Source organism: Zootoca vivipara, chromosome 3 (genome assembly GCF_963506605.1).
Source record: "Zootoca vivipara chromosome 3, rZooViv1.1, whole genome shotgun sequence".
In the NCBI taxonomy this organism is placed as follows: domain Eukaryota; kingdom Metazoa; phylum Chordata; class Lepidosauria; order Squamata; family Lacertidae; genus Zootoca; species Zootoca vivipara.
In genome coordinates, this window is record NC_083278.1 from 12,076,376 (window position 1) to 12,089,717 (window position 13,342).

At 41.0% G+C, this 13,342-nt stretch overlaps 1 protein-coding gene across 5 annotated transcripts in view; it reads left to right on the plus strand.

The window, feature by feature from the left end:
- PLCB1 (phospholipase C beta 1) overlaps window positions 1-13,342 on the plus strand; it is a 441,431-nt gene that overhangs the window by 371,831 nt on the left and 56,258 nt on the right. For 4 of the 5 annotated variants that reach the window (XM_060272415.1, XM_060272414.1, XM_035110112.2 and 1 more), the window contains exons 28-31: window positions 1,843-1,919; window positions 2,083-2,160; window positions 5,828-5,885; window positions 8,146-8,232. In XM_060272415.1, the coding sequence (XP_060128398.1) occupies window positions 1,843-1,919; window positions 2,083-2,160; window positions 5,828-5,885; window positions 8,146-8,232 (300 nt within the window). Of the gene's footprint in view, window positions 1-1,842; window positions 1,920-2,082; window positions 2,161-5,827; window positions 5,886-8,145; window positions 8,233-13,342 lie in introns of those variants that run through there. The other variant, XM_060272416.1, reaches the window with a different exon arrangement.

Here is a 13,342-nt window from a genome sequence, read left to right on the forward strand (position 1 = left end):
GAAAATAACAAGACGCTTCAGTGTTCATTTTGTATGGAAATAGAAAACAAACCCAACCCAAATGAAGAACAACCACACATTTACAATGTCCCTAGAACTTAATGCTGACTTATTTGTTTACTGTTTGTGCACTGTCATGCACTTGCAGCTTCATTCCATACAAGTTTGGCAAATTTTGAGGCCAATGTGATGCCCGTGTCTATTCCCACGTCTAACATTTTGTTGACAGCGATTTGATATGTCTTGCATCTCATCAGCAGATGGTCTTTTATATAGAACATATGGGAATTTGTTGCTCTTTCAGTGTGATTTGTTGGATTATCAGGGGACAGGGAAGTGTTTTAATGATTCTGACAATTATAAATGATGCTACATTTGCAATGCATTCAAATGCATTCAGCAAAGCAAAGTAGAACTCTAGTTCGGTATCCAGGCTTGTTAGTTTTGTGTGTGTGTGTGTGTGTGTGTGTGTGTGTGTGTGTAAACTTTTGTAGTGGTTGGCAATCCCTATCAGAAAGGAGGCCATCAAAGTAGCACACAAGTTACCTGCCAAATTGTGCTCACTGGTGGAAGAGGTTTGAAAGTTCAGCATAAGCCAAATGGAGATTACTGGATTCTCTTAGTGAGGGGCTTCCATGTCATTCAGAGATAGTGTGTTTATGCTTTGCATATGGAAGATCCCAGGTTCAAGACCCAAGATCTCCAATTAGCAGGATTTCAGGTAGTGACACTAGAAAGTCTTAGGCCCTAGAGGACCTTGGCAGTCAGAGGGCACAGTCCTGGTCTGCGTAGACCCATGACACTGTCCCAGTATAAATCAGCTTCATAAGTTCACATAGAAGTTCTCCTCGTATGGTACAAGTTATTTCTGCTCCTTAAACATGGCAGGGTTGTGACATATTAAAGAATGTTCCCATGTGGCCCTCCTCCTTCTGCATGTTTTGCATGTTACTGGAGCAGTGGTTTTCAACCCATGTGCCATGGCACTCTTGGGTGCCATGAATGATGGTCAGGGGTGCCGTGGGCAACACTGGCCTCTGTCTCTCTCTCTTTCTTTCTTTCTAGCCTTCCCTCCCTCCTCTGATGCCCTCTTGCATCTCTGCCTCCCAACGGCTTGCACAGCTGTTTGTTGCAGTAGGGTTCAGACAGGAGTCTTTATCAATGCCACCCATGTATGACAAGGAGTGAACATGCATGTCCTCTACCATCAAGTAATAGCAATAGCAAAACCTGTCCCTTCCTATGCTGTGGTGATTAACAAAATCAACACTCCTGGCAAACGGGGAATATCCCCTCGCTCCCCCAAGTTTAGAATATTCCACCCTTCTTCAGCAGAGTTTCATTTTCTTTGAGAAAAATAAGTGGCTCACATAACTGCAAAATAAGCTTTAATAATACTGTAACAAAATGACATAAAGACAGAAACCAAATACAACAACATGAGACAAGTCTGAGGCAAAGAAGCAAGAAGAAACAGTTGGACTGGCATTCTTTCTTTTTTTATTAAATATTTTCTTGATTTACAGAAGTATGTGCAATGTCTCTCGTAACATTTTTACAGATCAGTTTCATTTGTTGAGACTTGGGGGGGGGAACAGGTCGATGGGGGAAAGATGACATTCTTAATTGAACATAATGGAACACATTGAAGGGAGGGGCTGATTCCGGGGCAAAACACACATCAGATACCAAGCTCTCTTACTATGCAATTTAGGCCCCAATGTTTTTCTTACATCCTGAGGGTTGTAGGCTGGGATAATTTTAACACCTTAAGCCGTCCAAATATTCAACAATCAAATTTGGTTCATGCAGTTTTATAACATCTGTTTTCCTTTCTTTCAGCTCATTCAGAAGCTGACAGACGTAGCAGAGGAATGCCAGAACAGTCAGTTGAAGAAACTGAAAGAGATTTGTGAAAGGTAAGGCATGCTGTAAGTAAACGAAACCTTTGTATTTAAAGTTGCAATCCTAAAGCACTACATAGCAAGCCCCGGTGAAGACAGAGGTAAATATGCATGTTCTTGCTCTGTCAGACTTAACTTTGCCTTTAAAAAATAAATAAGGGTTTTATTTTCGTTGCAGGGAAAAGAAGGAGTTGAAGAAAAAGATGGACAAAAAGAGGCAAGAAAAAATCACAAAGGATAAAAGTCAAGTGGATGAGTAAGTGTGGCCTTCAACTATTAATCTTTAAGGGAGTCCCCCTTTCAGGGGCATTTTACAATATATTGTACATAAGCTATGAGTCTGTTCACACAAAACATGCTGTGAACACAGATGGACTGTTGTCAGGAATGGGTATTTAGTAATGGGTTTATTTCTGCTTTTGGCATCCCACATCCCTTTGGCGCAAGGTTGGTAACATTTTAGAAATGCAACTCTGTAAAACACATGCACACATGTGCATACACACACGCACAGAGAGAGTGACATGCATGCCGACTTTTGAAGTCCATCCTCGTTAACCATGATCATAACAAGCAACCCTAAACCGTCCCAAATCCAACTGAAGTTGGCAGTGACTAGATTGCACTAAAAACAATGGAACCACCATATTGCGATGAACTGAAGTCCCATTGCTTTTCAGTTGCAACTAGACACAACTGAATTCAACTGGATCCAAACTAAAGGGTGCTTTCAAGAAATATCTGCCTTTTGACAGGCATTGAAAAGAAGTTCCATAGTGGCTCTTGAAGCAACAGAAAATGTTAAAACAATTTGGGGAAGGGGGCAGTTAACCAGTTAAGCCCATCTCTTCTCTTACAAAATGACGCTGCGTTGGTTTTATTATACTGATTTCATAATATCTCTCCTACCTAATTATCTCACTGGCATATTTAACTGAAATAAGATGAATACAATTCAACATAAAACCAACAAAACAACAGGAAAGCAAAAGCACAGCAGTCAGAACAAAACCAAGGAAAACAGTATTCAAAAACAGTATACAATCCTGACTCAAAAGGTTATTTGAATCAGGATTGTTTTAACCCAGGCATAGGCAAACTCGGCCCTCCAGATGTTTTGAGACTACAATTCCCATCATCGACCCTGACCACTGGTTCTGTTAGCTAGGGATTATGGGAGTTGTAGTCCCAAAACACCTGGAGGGCTGAGTTTGCCTATGCCTGTTTTAACCCTATACCTAAAAGAGAATGGTGGAAGGGATGCCAGCTGAACATTCTTGAGGAAAGATCTCCAGATCATTTGAGCCATTACTGAAAAGGTTCTGGTTCCCATTCTGGAAGAGACCCACAAATTGCTTTACCCCACAGCTGAGCTACCAACATATTAATGCTCAGTGGCACTTAAGGCCGCAAAAAATCCAAAACAGTCTGCAAGTGTCAGTTTCATCTATCAGTCTCTATGTGGATATAAAAGGACTAAAATCACTTTAAACAAAAGAAAGAAACAAGAAGGTATAACACAAAAAAGGGCAATTTGTGTCTAATTAAACCCGGCCTCCAGAGTCCCGCTGATTTAAATGGGAGATGGATTACACACTTAAATATTTTAAACTTTAATCTTGAAGAAAATAATAACCTGCAGTGAGATAGGAGAGTGGTGGCATCAACATTTTGGCAAGCAAGGAACAGAAGGCTACAAACATCAAAGAGTTGTTGATGAAGTCAGACACGAGGCATTCAGTCTCAAGTGAACAATGCAAAGAATAGCACGTTGGAAATTATTGTGTCCAGGTGATAAAAATTGACTTTCTGTTCCAGATTAGGTGTGATATTTTATAGGATTGCTGTGAGCATGTAATTGTTCAAAAAGATTTGAAGGCTTATAAAGGAAGCCAAGCAACGTCAATTGGTTCATGACATGGTGTATAGATGCATGCTACTGTGTCACTGGTGAAGCTAAGCAGGGTCTGGTCGTGGAAATATGGCAGAATATAGATTGAATAATTAAACATTTACACATTTATGCATAAAATTCATTGTTTCAAGATGTCTGCTGGCTGCCATCTTGAACTGGGAAGCACTAGCAACTCTTTACTATTTCCAGCAATCTTGGAAAATGAGGGTTGTTGTTTTGCTATTTTGTTTTGTTTTACTTTTTTACTTGTTTTTATCCTGTGTTTTATTCTGTGAACTGCCCTGAGATCTTATAATGAAAGACAGTATATAAATCAAAGAAAGAAAGAAAGAAAGAAAGAAAGAAAGAAAGAAAGAAAGAAAGAAAGAAAGAAATTGAAGCTTTAATGGATGAATTTAAAAACCACTTTTCTAAGTAAAGCATGCACAATTGTGGGGGGTGACTATTGACCTGGTAAAGATGGATTCTGTTAAGACATACAATATTTGAAAGTTCTATGACCTCACATTACCTCTTCTCCTCTGTATGCCTGTGTTATATAAGCTAGTTAGCTATTTGCTTAGTGGAATTGGGCCCGCATGGTTAAATTTCAAGGAAAAGAGATCCTGTTGATCAAGAATGCACAGAGCAATAAGCTGACTAGCACAGAGACGCTGGATATTGTTCAGAAGACTTTCCCATTCAAATAACTGCCAAATATGAGGTGTGCAAAACACTTATTCTCAAGTGCTAGGCTGTTTCCAATGAAATTTCCAACCTGAGCTTTGGTCAGTAGCAGTCTCTCTGTGAGCCGTACGATCCTCAGCATTTTCCACAGGGAGGACCGAAAGAGAATGTGGCTATAGCTCACAATGCACAAAACATGAATTTTCTGTACTCAAATAAAGTACTCTACTGAAAGGTGGGGAAATGTTTGTGATGAGTGGAATCACCTGGTCCACTCCAGAGAAAATTGGAACATACTGGAATGAATACATTCCCTCTTTGCCCAAACTCTAGAATCTAGAACAGGCATGCCAATTTGTGCATGGCATAGGCCAGGTATCCCCAAACTGCGGCCCTCCAGATGTTTTGGCCTACAACTCCCATGATACCTAGATAAGAGGACCAGTGGTCAGGGATGATGGGAATTGTAGTTGGGAACCTGCAGCCTTTTAGAGCTTGCTGGACTAAACCTTGGAGCATCTCTGACCACACTGGCTGGGGCTGATGGGGGGTTGGAGACCAATGGGGACCATTAGGTTCTTCATCCCTGGTGTTTTCATGATTTGAGGCTGTAATGCAGTAAGGAACCATCTCCTTGCCTTCTCTGAAAGCTTTTAGGCATGTGAGGTGAAGCCCAGTGCAGGCTGGCAACATCCTTCTGCCACTTTAAACCCTGCCTTGTGGTGTAGTGAGGGAACAGCGATGACACCTTGCTACGTTTGACTTGTGCTGAATCCACCAGAATCCATCAGAATGGGGCAGGTTCTATGGTGGAGTGCAGCCTCAGTCCTAATTGGGACAGAACTCTGTTCCATACCTGCAGAAGATAAGGTGGTAGAAAGTTAATGGGTTCAAGAATAGTTGCTTGGAGTAAAACAGTGGTGGGGAACCTAGCTGTCTCTAGGTGCAGTTATTGGACTCCAGTCTCAGCCAGCAAGGTCAAAGGTCAGGGGTGATGGGAGCTATAGTTCAAGAGGGCTATGGGTTTCCCTGTCCATGGTGCTGAAATGCTTCTGAGGCACGCCTGTGATTTCTTTCCTCACACATTAAGAACCGATATGACCTTTCTATTCACAAGGTTTGTGTGGTCCACTTGTGGTCTGTGGTCAAACCACTTCTAACGCAGAACATAATGGGGGCTTCTGTGCTGTCTGGTTTTTATTTTCCCTTCCTTATTTAGCTAAAGTAATGTACAAAACGTTTGTGGGAAGGATCTTTGTGGCAGAAGCTAGCAAATTATTCATTAATAATGCCAGTTAAAAATTAATGGAATGGAATCAGTAGTTTTTAATCTTGCTCCCAGGGAGAAGACAGAAATGATTCGATCATATATTCAGGAGGTGGTGCAATACATTAAAAGGGTGAGTCCGCTGCATACAAGTTCAGCAAAACTTTCTGTATTTGCATATGGCATGAAGATAGCAGGCAAATTCCAGTACTTATATTGGTTTACACGGAGTAATAATGTTAGAGCAATGAAAATGGTGTTTGTCGTTTGAAAAGAGATGTCTTGCATTTATGGTTCCTTGCAATGCTAAAGTTTTTTGTAAACTTGGTTTGCCAGCTTCTGTAGAATTATCAAGAGCCACTTTGAATATTATCTTGCTGTGCAGGAGTCAAGTGTTTCCCCATGACAATATCACATCTGAAATGTGAAGGAATGTTGGAAACTTTATCAGCTGTGTTTCAGGTCTGATGTTGCGGAGGAACAGAAAGTGTGGAGAATTTATAAAATCCTCTTCCTGCAAGTAAGGTAATGTCTCAAAGCTGTTCTAAGAAATCTGAGAAGTGTCCCATTACAGCATTTACAATACATTGCAAAATGTTGTCACAGGAAATTGAATGTAAGGACTCATAATGGCAAATGACCTGATTTGATTCCATGCAGGCAGGCACAAGTCAAGTTTGGTGCTTCTCATAGTCTGTCAAGAGCAGGCTGGGAGCATGGCCTGCTGCACCTTGAAATCACACACCTGGTGCTACCTCCCTTCCTTCCCCAGCTCCCCAATGACCTAGTGACTTTCCTGATGGCAAGGGAGACAGCAGAGGTAGCTGAAGAGCATCCATTCCTGCTGGAAAGGACGGCATGACACTGTTTGTATCAATTTCAGCCAGAGAGAAGGTATTTCCAAGAATTGGGGGTGGGTTTCCCAGCTAAAAACTGATGCAAAAGCCATCATTTCCGCACCAGGAATGGTGAAACAGCCAATCCCAGAGCCAGCAGGATGGATGCTTGACTTTGGATCAACATAGGCATGTGGAGGAGCTATAGCTGAGGCTTCACAAGTTAGCCATTACGCATTATACACACATGCATGTAACACAGAGCTGATGGCTGCTTTTTGTGAACAAAAGTGCCATTGAGAGGGATCCGCTTTGAGCAGAGCAGTAGTGGGTAGCGAGCAGGTGTTTATTCCTTTCTCCACTGCTCCAGATCCTTCCCAGAGACTTTTCCTCTTGTGAGATTACACGGGTGGGTTTGCCTGTGTTTCAACTTACTGGGGCAGGAGGAGGGGCAGTGATATTACAGGAAGATCAGAAATGACTGTCAGAGATAGAGTTGAATGCTCTCTATCTGATGCTTCTTGCATCACTCATAAAGCCCTCCTGAAGCTGCTTTTCTTCAGAAAAAGTAGCCTTCCTAGGTTTGTGCTGCAGGTTTTAGAGGCTTAGTGAACAAAGCTTTAGCCAGAAGTCTCCCACCCATTCTTGTGAAATGCATAAAGGTTTAAAATTGATTATTGAGTGGAGGATGATCAATAGGTAAAAGGGAGAGGGCAACAATGCTTGGGCCAATGAATAGAAATTCCTGTTCAAGAGAGTATGGCATATATGCCAATTGATTCAGAAGCTGATGTCAAAATTGCATTGCAGCATATGTGAAAGTTAGAAGTACACAACAATGTTCTAGAGCATGTGTTTTTATTAAATAAATAAAACCCAAAAGAAATTAAATAAACACCCAAAAGAAAATGTGTTGATTTGTTGGCATTCTTTTTTTATTTCTCACTCTTTCAACTTGTTATTCTTTGCTAAAAAATAAAATTAGTTCTGGCTTCATCCTTTTTTTCTCTTTTTTTCTTTTAAATTTTTTTTTAAAGTTCTGGCTTCATCCTTAATTGTGCAAAGCTGTCTAATTTTTTGGTGCTGGATGATGGTGTGATTAAATGCTGCTATCAACTACCTATAAACTTCAACTGTTTCTTCTAGTATTCTTAAGTGTGTTTTAAACTGCACATTTCTTGAAAAAAAGTAATGTTTTAAATTAAATCTCCAGCTATACATAATATATCAATAGTTCTGGTTACAGGTAGGCAGCTGTGTTGGTCTGACGTAGTCAAAGCAAAATTAAAAAAATTCCTTCCAGTAGCACCTTAGAAACCAACTAAGTTTCTCATTGGTATGAGCTTTTGTGTCAATGCACATGAAAGCTCATGCCAATGACAAACTTAGTTGGTCTCTAAGGTGCTACTGGAAGGATTTTTTTAAATATATCAATAAACATTGTTTTAGAATGCTTATGTTATACTGTTCTATTCTGGACAGAACTACTTCAGTATAGAACTGAAGAACGAAATGCACATGTTGAATGCAAAAAAATGTTTCTCTGCTTTATTCTAGCTAGAAGACGCTCAAAGTAAAAGGCAGGAAAGACTTGTGGAGAAGCACAAGGAGATTCGTCAGCAAATACTGGATGAAAAGCCCAAGGTAAGGAGACTTGAGCACCATTTTTTATTGTTTTGCTTACGGACAATGAGCCTGGTGTCAGGCTGATACTCGACCAGGCCTCTGATTATGAATGCTAACTAAAGAAATATCAGAGAAAGATGTGCAATGGTTCATCACATGGAGGGGAAAAAATAGGCAATGTTAACACACAACTGAGTATGCATTCAGAAAAAAATGGTATCCTACAAAAACATCGTATTTACTCAAGTCTAATGCGCCATCTTGAGTAAATACAGTGTTTTTCTAGGATACCATTTTGACACCTGGTACCTGGTCCTGCCAACCTAGCAGTTCGAAAGCACATCAAAGTGGAAGTAGATGAATAGGTACTGCTCCTGTGGGAAGATAAACAGCGTTTCCGTGCGCTGCTCTGGTTCACCAGAAGCGGCTTAGTCATGCTGGCCACATGATCTGGAAGCTGTACGCTGGCTCCCTTGGCCAGTAAAGCGAGATGAGCGCCACAACCCCAGAGTCGTCCCCGACTGGACCTAACGGTCAGGGGTCCCTTTACCTTTATCAAATGCACCATCAAATCTAATGCACTCCTCAATTTTCAGAAACTTGAAACCAAAAAAAGTATTTGCTGACGAATGTAAATGTGCCATTGAATCTAATGTGCACCTTAATTTTTGCAACGTAATTTGACCAAAAAAAGGTGGGCATTAGATTTGAGTAAATACAGTACATATGTTATTTATTCTTGGTGCATGTCTTTGTTTGTAAAGAATATCCTTGACCAGCAGGGGGTGCAATGCACCTGAAATTTTTTTAAGCAATGCAAAATATCAACTTTTTATATTAGGGAATAAGGGGTTGGTTTTTGAAGCATGCAGAAATCCTAGTATTTGTTACCTGAGCAAAGTAAAGAGTTTGGCATCCTGCAAAAATCTCTCACAGATATGGAATATAGCATCAGAGAGCCTTGTGGCTGCAACAGACTATAGCATGGCTACCCCTCTCGATGCTGGCAATGAAATGCTTTGTGCATTGCATCTATTCTCCATCTCAGACACTGTGACGTAACTGTGCATTCGTGTTGTTTTGTTTTCCCCTTCTCCCATAGACAGGACTGACATTGTTTTCATTGTTTCATATAGCTTTTTCTGGCAGCTGTTAACATGCAGGAAATTAATTCATGGCATTTTACGTTATGATTTTTGAAGAGTAAATCAATAAACAGCTTTTGAAAACGTTTAGAGTATATAGTCTCTTAACATGTTAAAATAGGTGCCAACCTTTGACTGATTCGTTTGACACGGGGAAATTATAGGCACCAGTTATTTCCGATGAGCAGAAGAAGAATATAATTTGAAGTGATAGATCGAAAACAGTTTTTGCTTGTTACTTCTAATGGCACAGTAATCCAGTTGATCCAATTCCATGGAGGATATTGTTCTGGTTCACACATCCTGCTAAGTCAAACTATTTTATCTGTAGGCTGCCTGGAATCCCTGTCAGGGGGTATTAATAAACAAACAAACAAACAAACAAACAAATAAGCAATAGCTTTCCACAAATGTGTGGGTTCCCGGAGAAGGGGTGGTGGCAACAATGGTCTTCTTCTGGTCCTCCTGTGGTGCTACTGTGAGCAAAGACATTATTTGTATTAGCAAGTTGTCTGGATCAAGATGAGGAATAGGGAAGAAACTTGATGCAGTTCTCATCTGAAGCGAAATCTTCCAAAAATTTCCCATTCGAAACAATGTGAGCCAAAGTACAGTGATCCTTTGAATTTCACACTCATCTGAATTTTACAATGCAGGCTTCCAACCGATCTCTGTTTACAAAAAATGCATATGTTAGGGGGAAGTGAATGTGTTCATGAAGATAGCTTGCAAAATTGCATTACGTTATGAGCATTTGCTTGCAAAGATGTACACATTAGTCAAAACCGCTGGCAAAAATGTGTTCATTAGGAGAAATTCACACTAAATTGCTGAAGAGTTTTTCATGAAGTTGTTTTTTTTTTAAAAAAAAAACACAGACAAATTTCTGTGGAGTAATGTGGAGAACTGGATTTAAAATGGCAGAAATGAGAAACTGAGAGAACTGAAATTGACAAATCTTCCCATCCTTGCTCCAGAAAAACCATGAGCAGTAACCAGTGCTTTTTTTCTGGGGGGACTCAGGGGGACACATACCCCTAAACATTTTGTGAATATTTGTATACTTTTGTCCATTTGCAGTATTTATTTTCCCTGATTTGAACTATAAAATGGTGATTTTCTTGAGTCAAAATGAGAGTACCCCTAAACATTTATTTTATTTTATTTTTAAAAAAAGCACTGACAGTAACTAAGGTGCTACAACAGCAAGACCACTGGGGAGGGATACAGTGGTCGCGACCCCCTCTTTGGGAACCCACACTCCTGTGTGTTCACCCTAAGTCATGCTTTGGCATACCCAACTAGTCCGCGACCATTTTGCAAATGCAGACAATTATCTTCAACCCAGATTTAGGTTTATTTTCTATCAGTGTGTGTGGGGGGGAATGAGCAGGAGCTCTTTTGTCTTGAGAGATGCATTTATATAATAGAATCATACATTTCCAATTACTGTTGTTGTGAATTTAATGGATATATTTACATTAACTACTACTACTAATAATAATAATAATAATAATAATAATAATTTATTATATATACCCCGCCCACCTGGCTGGGTTTCCCCAGCCACTCTGGGCAGCTTCCAACAAAATATTAAAATACAATGGTATATTAAACATTAAATGCGCCCCTAAGCAGGGCTGCCTTCAGATGTCTTTTAAAAGTCTTACTTACTGTTTGTGTCTCAGCAGACATCAATTTTTGCAGCTAAGCATCTTGGCATCACGTGACAAAATGTACATTATCCAGCACCCATTCAGTACCTGTTACACAGGTTCCTTAAGACAGACATGTCAGTGTGCAGTACAACTGTAGGAAACCTTCCTACCCAGGGTTATTTACGTAGGCAATCTCCATGTCTAATCGTTTTCTGCAAGGGCCTGTTGCAGATCTCTGCGCAGGTCTGTGATGCGTGATAAGAATAAAACAATGGAAACAATTGAATGGGTAGATGGTAACCTACATTATTTATTTGGCTATTGTTTGTTTCAGTTCCAAATGGTGTGCAATTCAGTAATGCTATATGAAATGTGGGCACTCAAATTTCATGCATTTATAAGGTTGCAATCCAAACTCCTGACTGGCCAGGTTGCAAGGGAGGTTCACCGATGCAGAAGACCTCAACACACCTGCAGGAACCACCCCACCCCCCAATATGGAGTGTTGCAAGGCTGGCAAACAAACCACTGGATCCTGGGCCATCCCTTCTGCCACCTCATGGTGGCAAGAGACCCTATCCATCCAGGCTTCTTTGCTACGCCAGTCTGGGAGCTGCTGTAGTGAAACTGCAATTGTAACTCCTCCCCGTCCCTTCCATCCTGGCCAGTGCAAGCAGCACAGCTGTGATTGAGGTAGGGACACTCTTTTAGGCCCTATGGCCACCTCCTGGGGATTCTGGATAGCTCTGTAAGACTTTTAAGGTGCAGCATCCTCATCCTGCCAAGACAATCCATTGTAAAGTTTGTACACTCCATACTTTATATGCCATTGCTATCATCCTTCATCTGGGAATTTGCATCCTCTTTCCAGCTGCTGTTCTCAACTATATATTCATATGCATCCTTCTAGCAGTCTACTGGTGTTTTGCTTTAGCCCTTGGTTAGGATTTGGGCATAACTGGACAACACATCAGGAGATGTGGGATCATGTGTCCCCACTTTTTCTGGAGAGGGTCAATGCAGCTGCGGAGTAACCTGATTTGAATTTGAGTTATGGCGTTAGAGAAAGGACTTAACCTTTTTCCTGTGCTTCAACATGCTTCTCTCCCCATTCCCCCAGGGCAAAATATGCAGGACCCCATCTCTCCCCTGTGGGGTAAAAGCACCTATAAAGGACAATTTTGAGAGAGGGGAAACTCTTAACTCTTAATCCACCTTCACTCCACCCATTACAGCCTCCGCTTGTTACTTTTCAGGGGAAATCACATGGTACACTCTGACATGTATCATTTGGCCCAGATTTGGCCTAGAGCTTGACTGGCAACAACTCGCGGTATCTCCGAGGCTCTTGTACCTGCTATGATCTGGTATACCCCGAAAATGCATTACCTAAATACAGTTCAGGAACCTAGAGCTATCTATCTGAAACGTCTTTCACCTGTCACCTCTTGATGTCCCAACAGCTGTTTCAACTATCCTATTTTTAGTGTACCTGTCGAGCAGTCTAGAGGTGTCCTCTAACTGTAATTGCCTCCCTGCTTGTGCAGATATTAGAAATTCAATAATCCAGGAGACAGTTTCCTTATATAGATGCCTGAAGGAGTATGAGGACACATTCTTCTGCATCTCTGTGACAGAGCAAACACTTGTGGAAATATAAATCTTGGTCTAGTGCTATTTAATACACTCGTTAACAAGGGGATAGAAAGTACAGAACTCAGATTTGCAGGTAACGACAAACCGAGAGAGACTGAAAGTGCTTTGCAATGAACGGGCCCCAAATAAATCTTGACAAACTGAGGGGGGGGGCGGCATTGGCAGAAATAAAAAGGGTTACATTTAATGAGCATAAATACAGCATTCTGGAGATGGGTAAAAACAAATGCATAATTACTAGATGGAATATGTCTTCCTAGCAAATAGCAGCGCGGAAATGGCTTCAGGGCAAAGGGGGGGGGGGTTTCATAGCAGATAAGATGATTGATTAGCAATATACTGCTGTGCTAGTGCCATACTGGGCTCCATGGAAAGGAGCATTATGAGAAAAACAGAGGCGATAATTCTCCCCCACCCCTCTCCCTGGCATTAGGGAGGCTTTGTGTGAGTACTATGTCATTTCCAGACTTCAGATAAGACACATGGAAGCTGGAAATAATCAAGAGCAAAGCAACAGGATTGCTTAGAGGTCTGGAGAATGTCCTTTCTAAGAAGACTGAAGGAGTTGAGCTTGTTTAATATGAGGAAGAGAGGGCGGGGGGGGGCTTCACATACAAAGCTGCAGTCTGTGGTGTGCTGCCAAAGAACACATTTCTCACCTCACCTGCT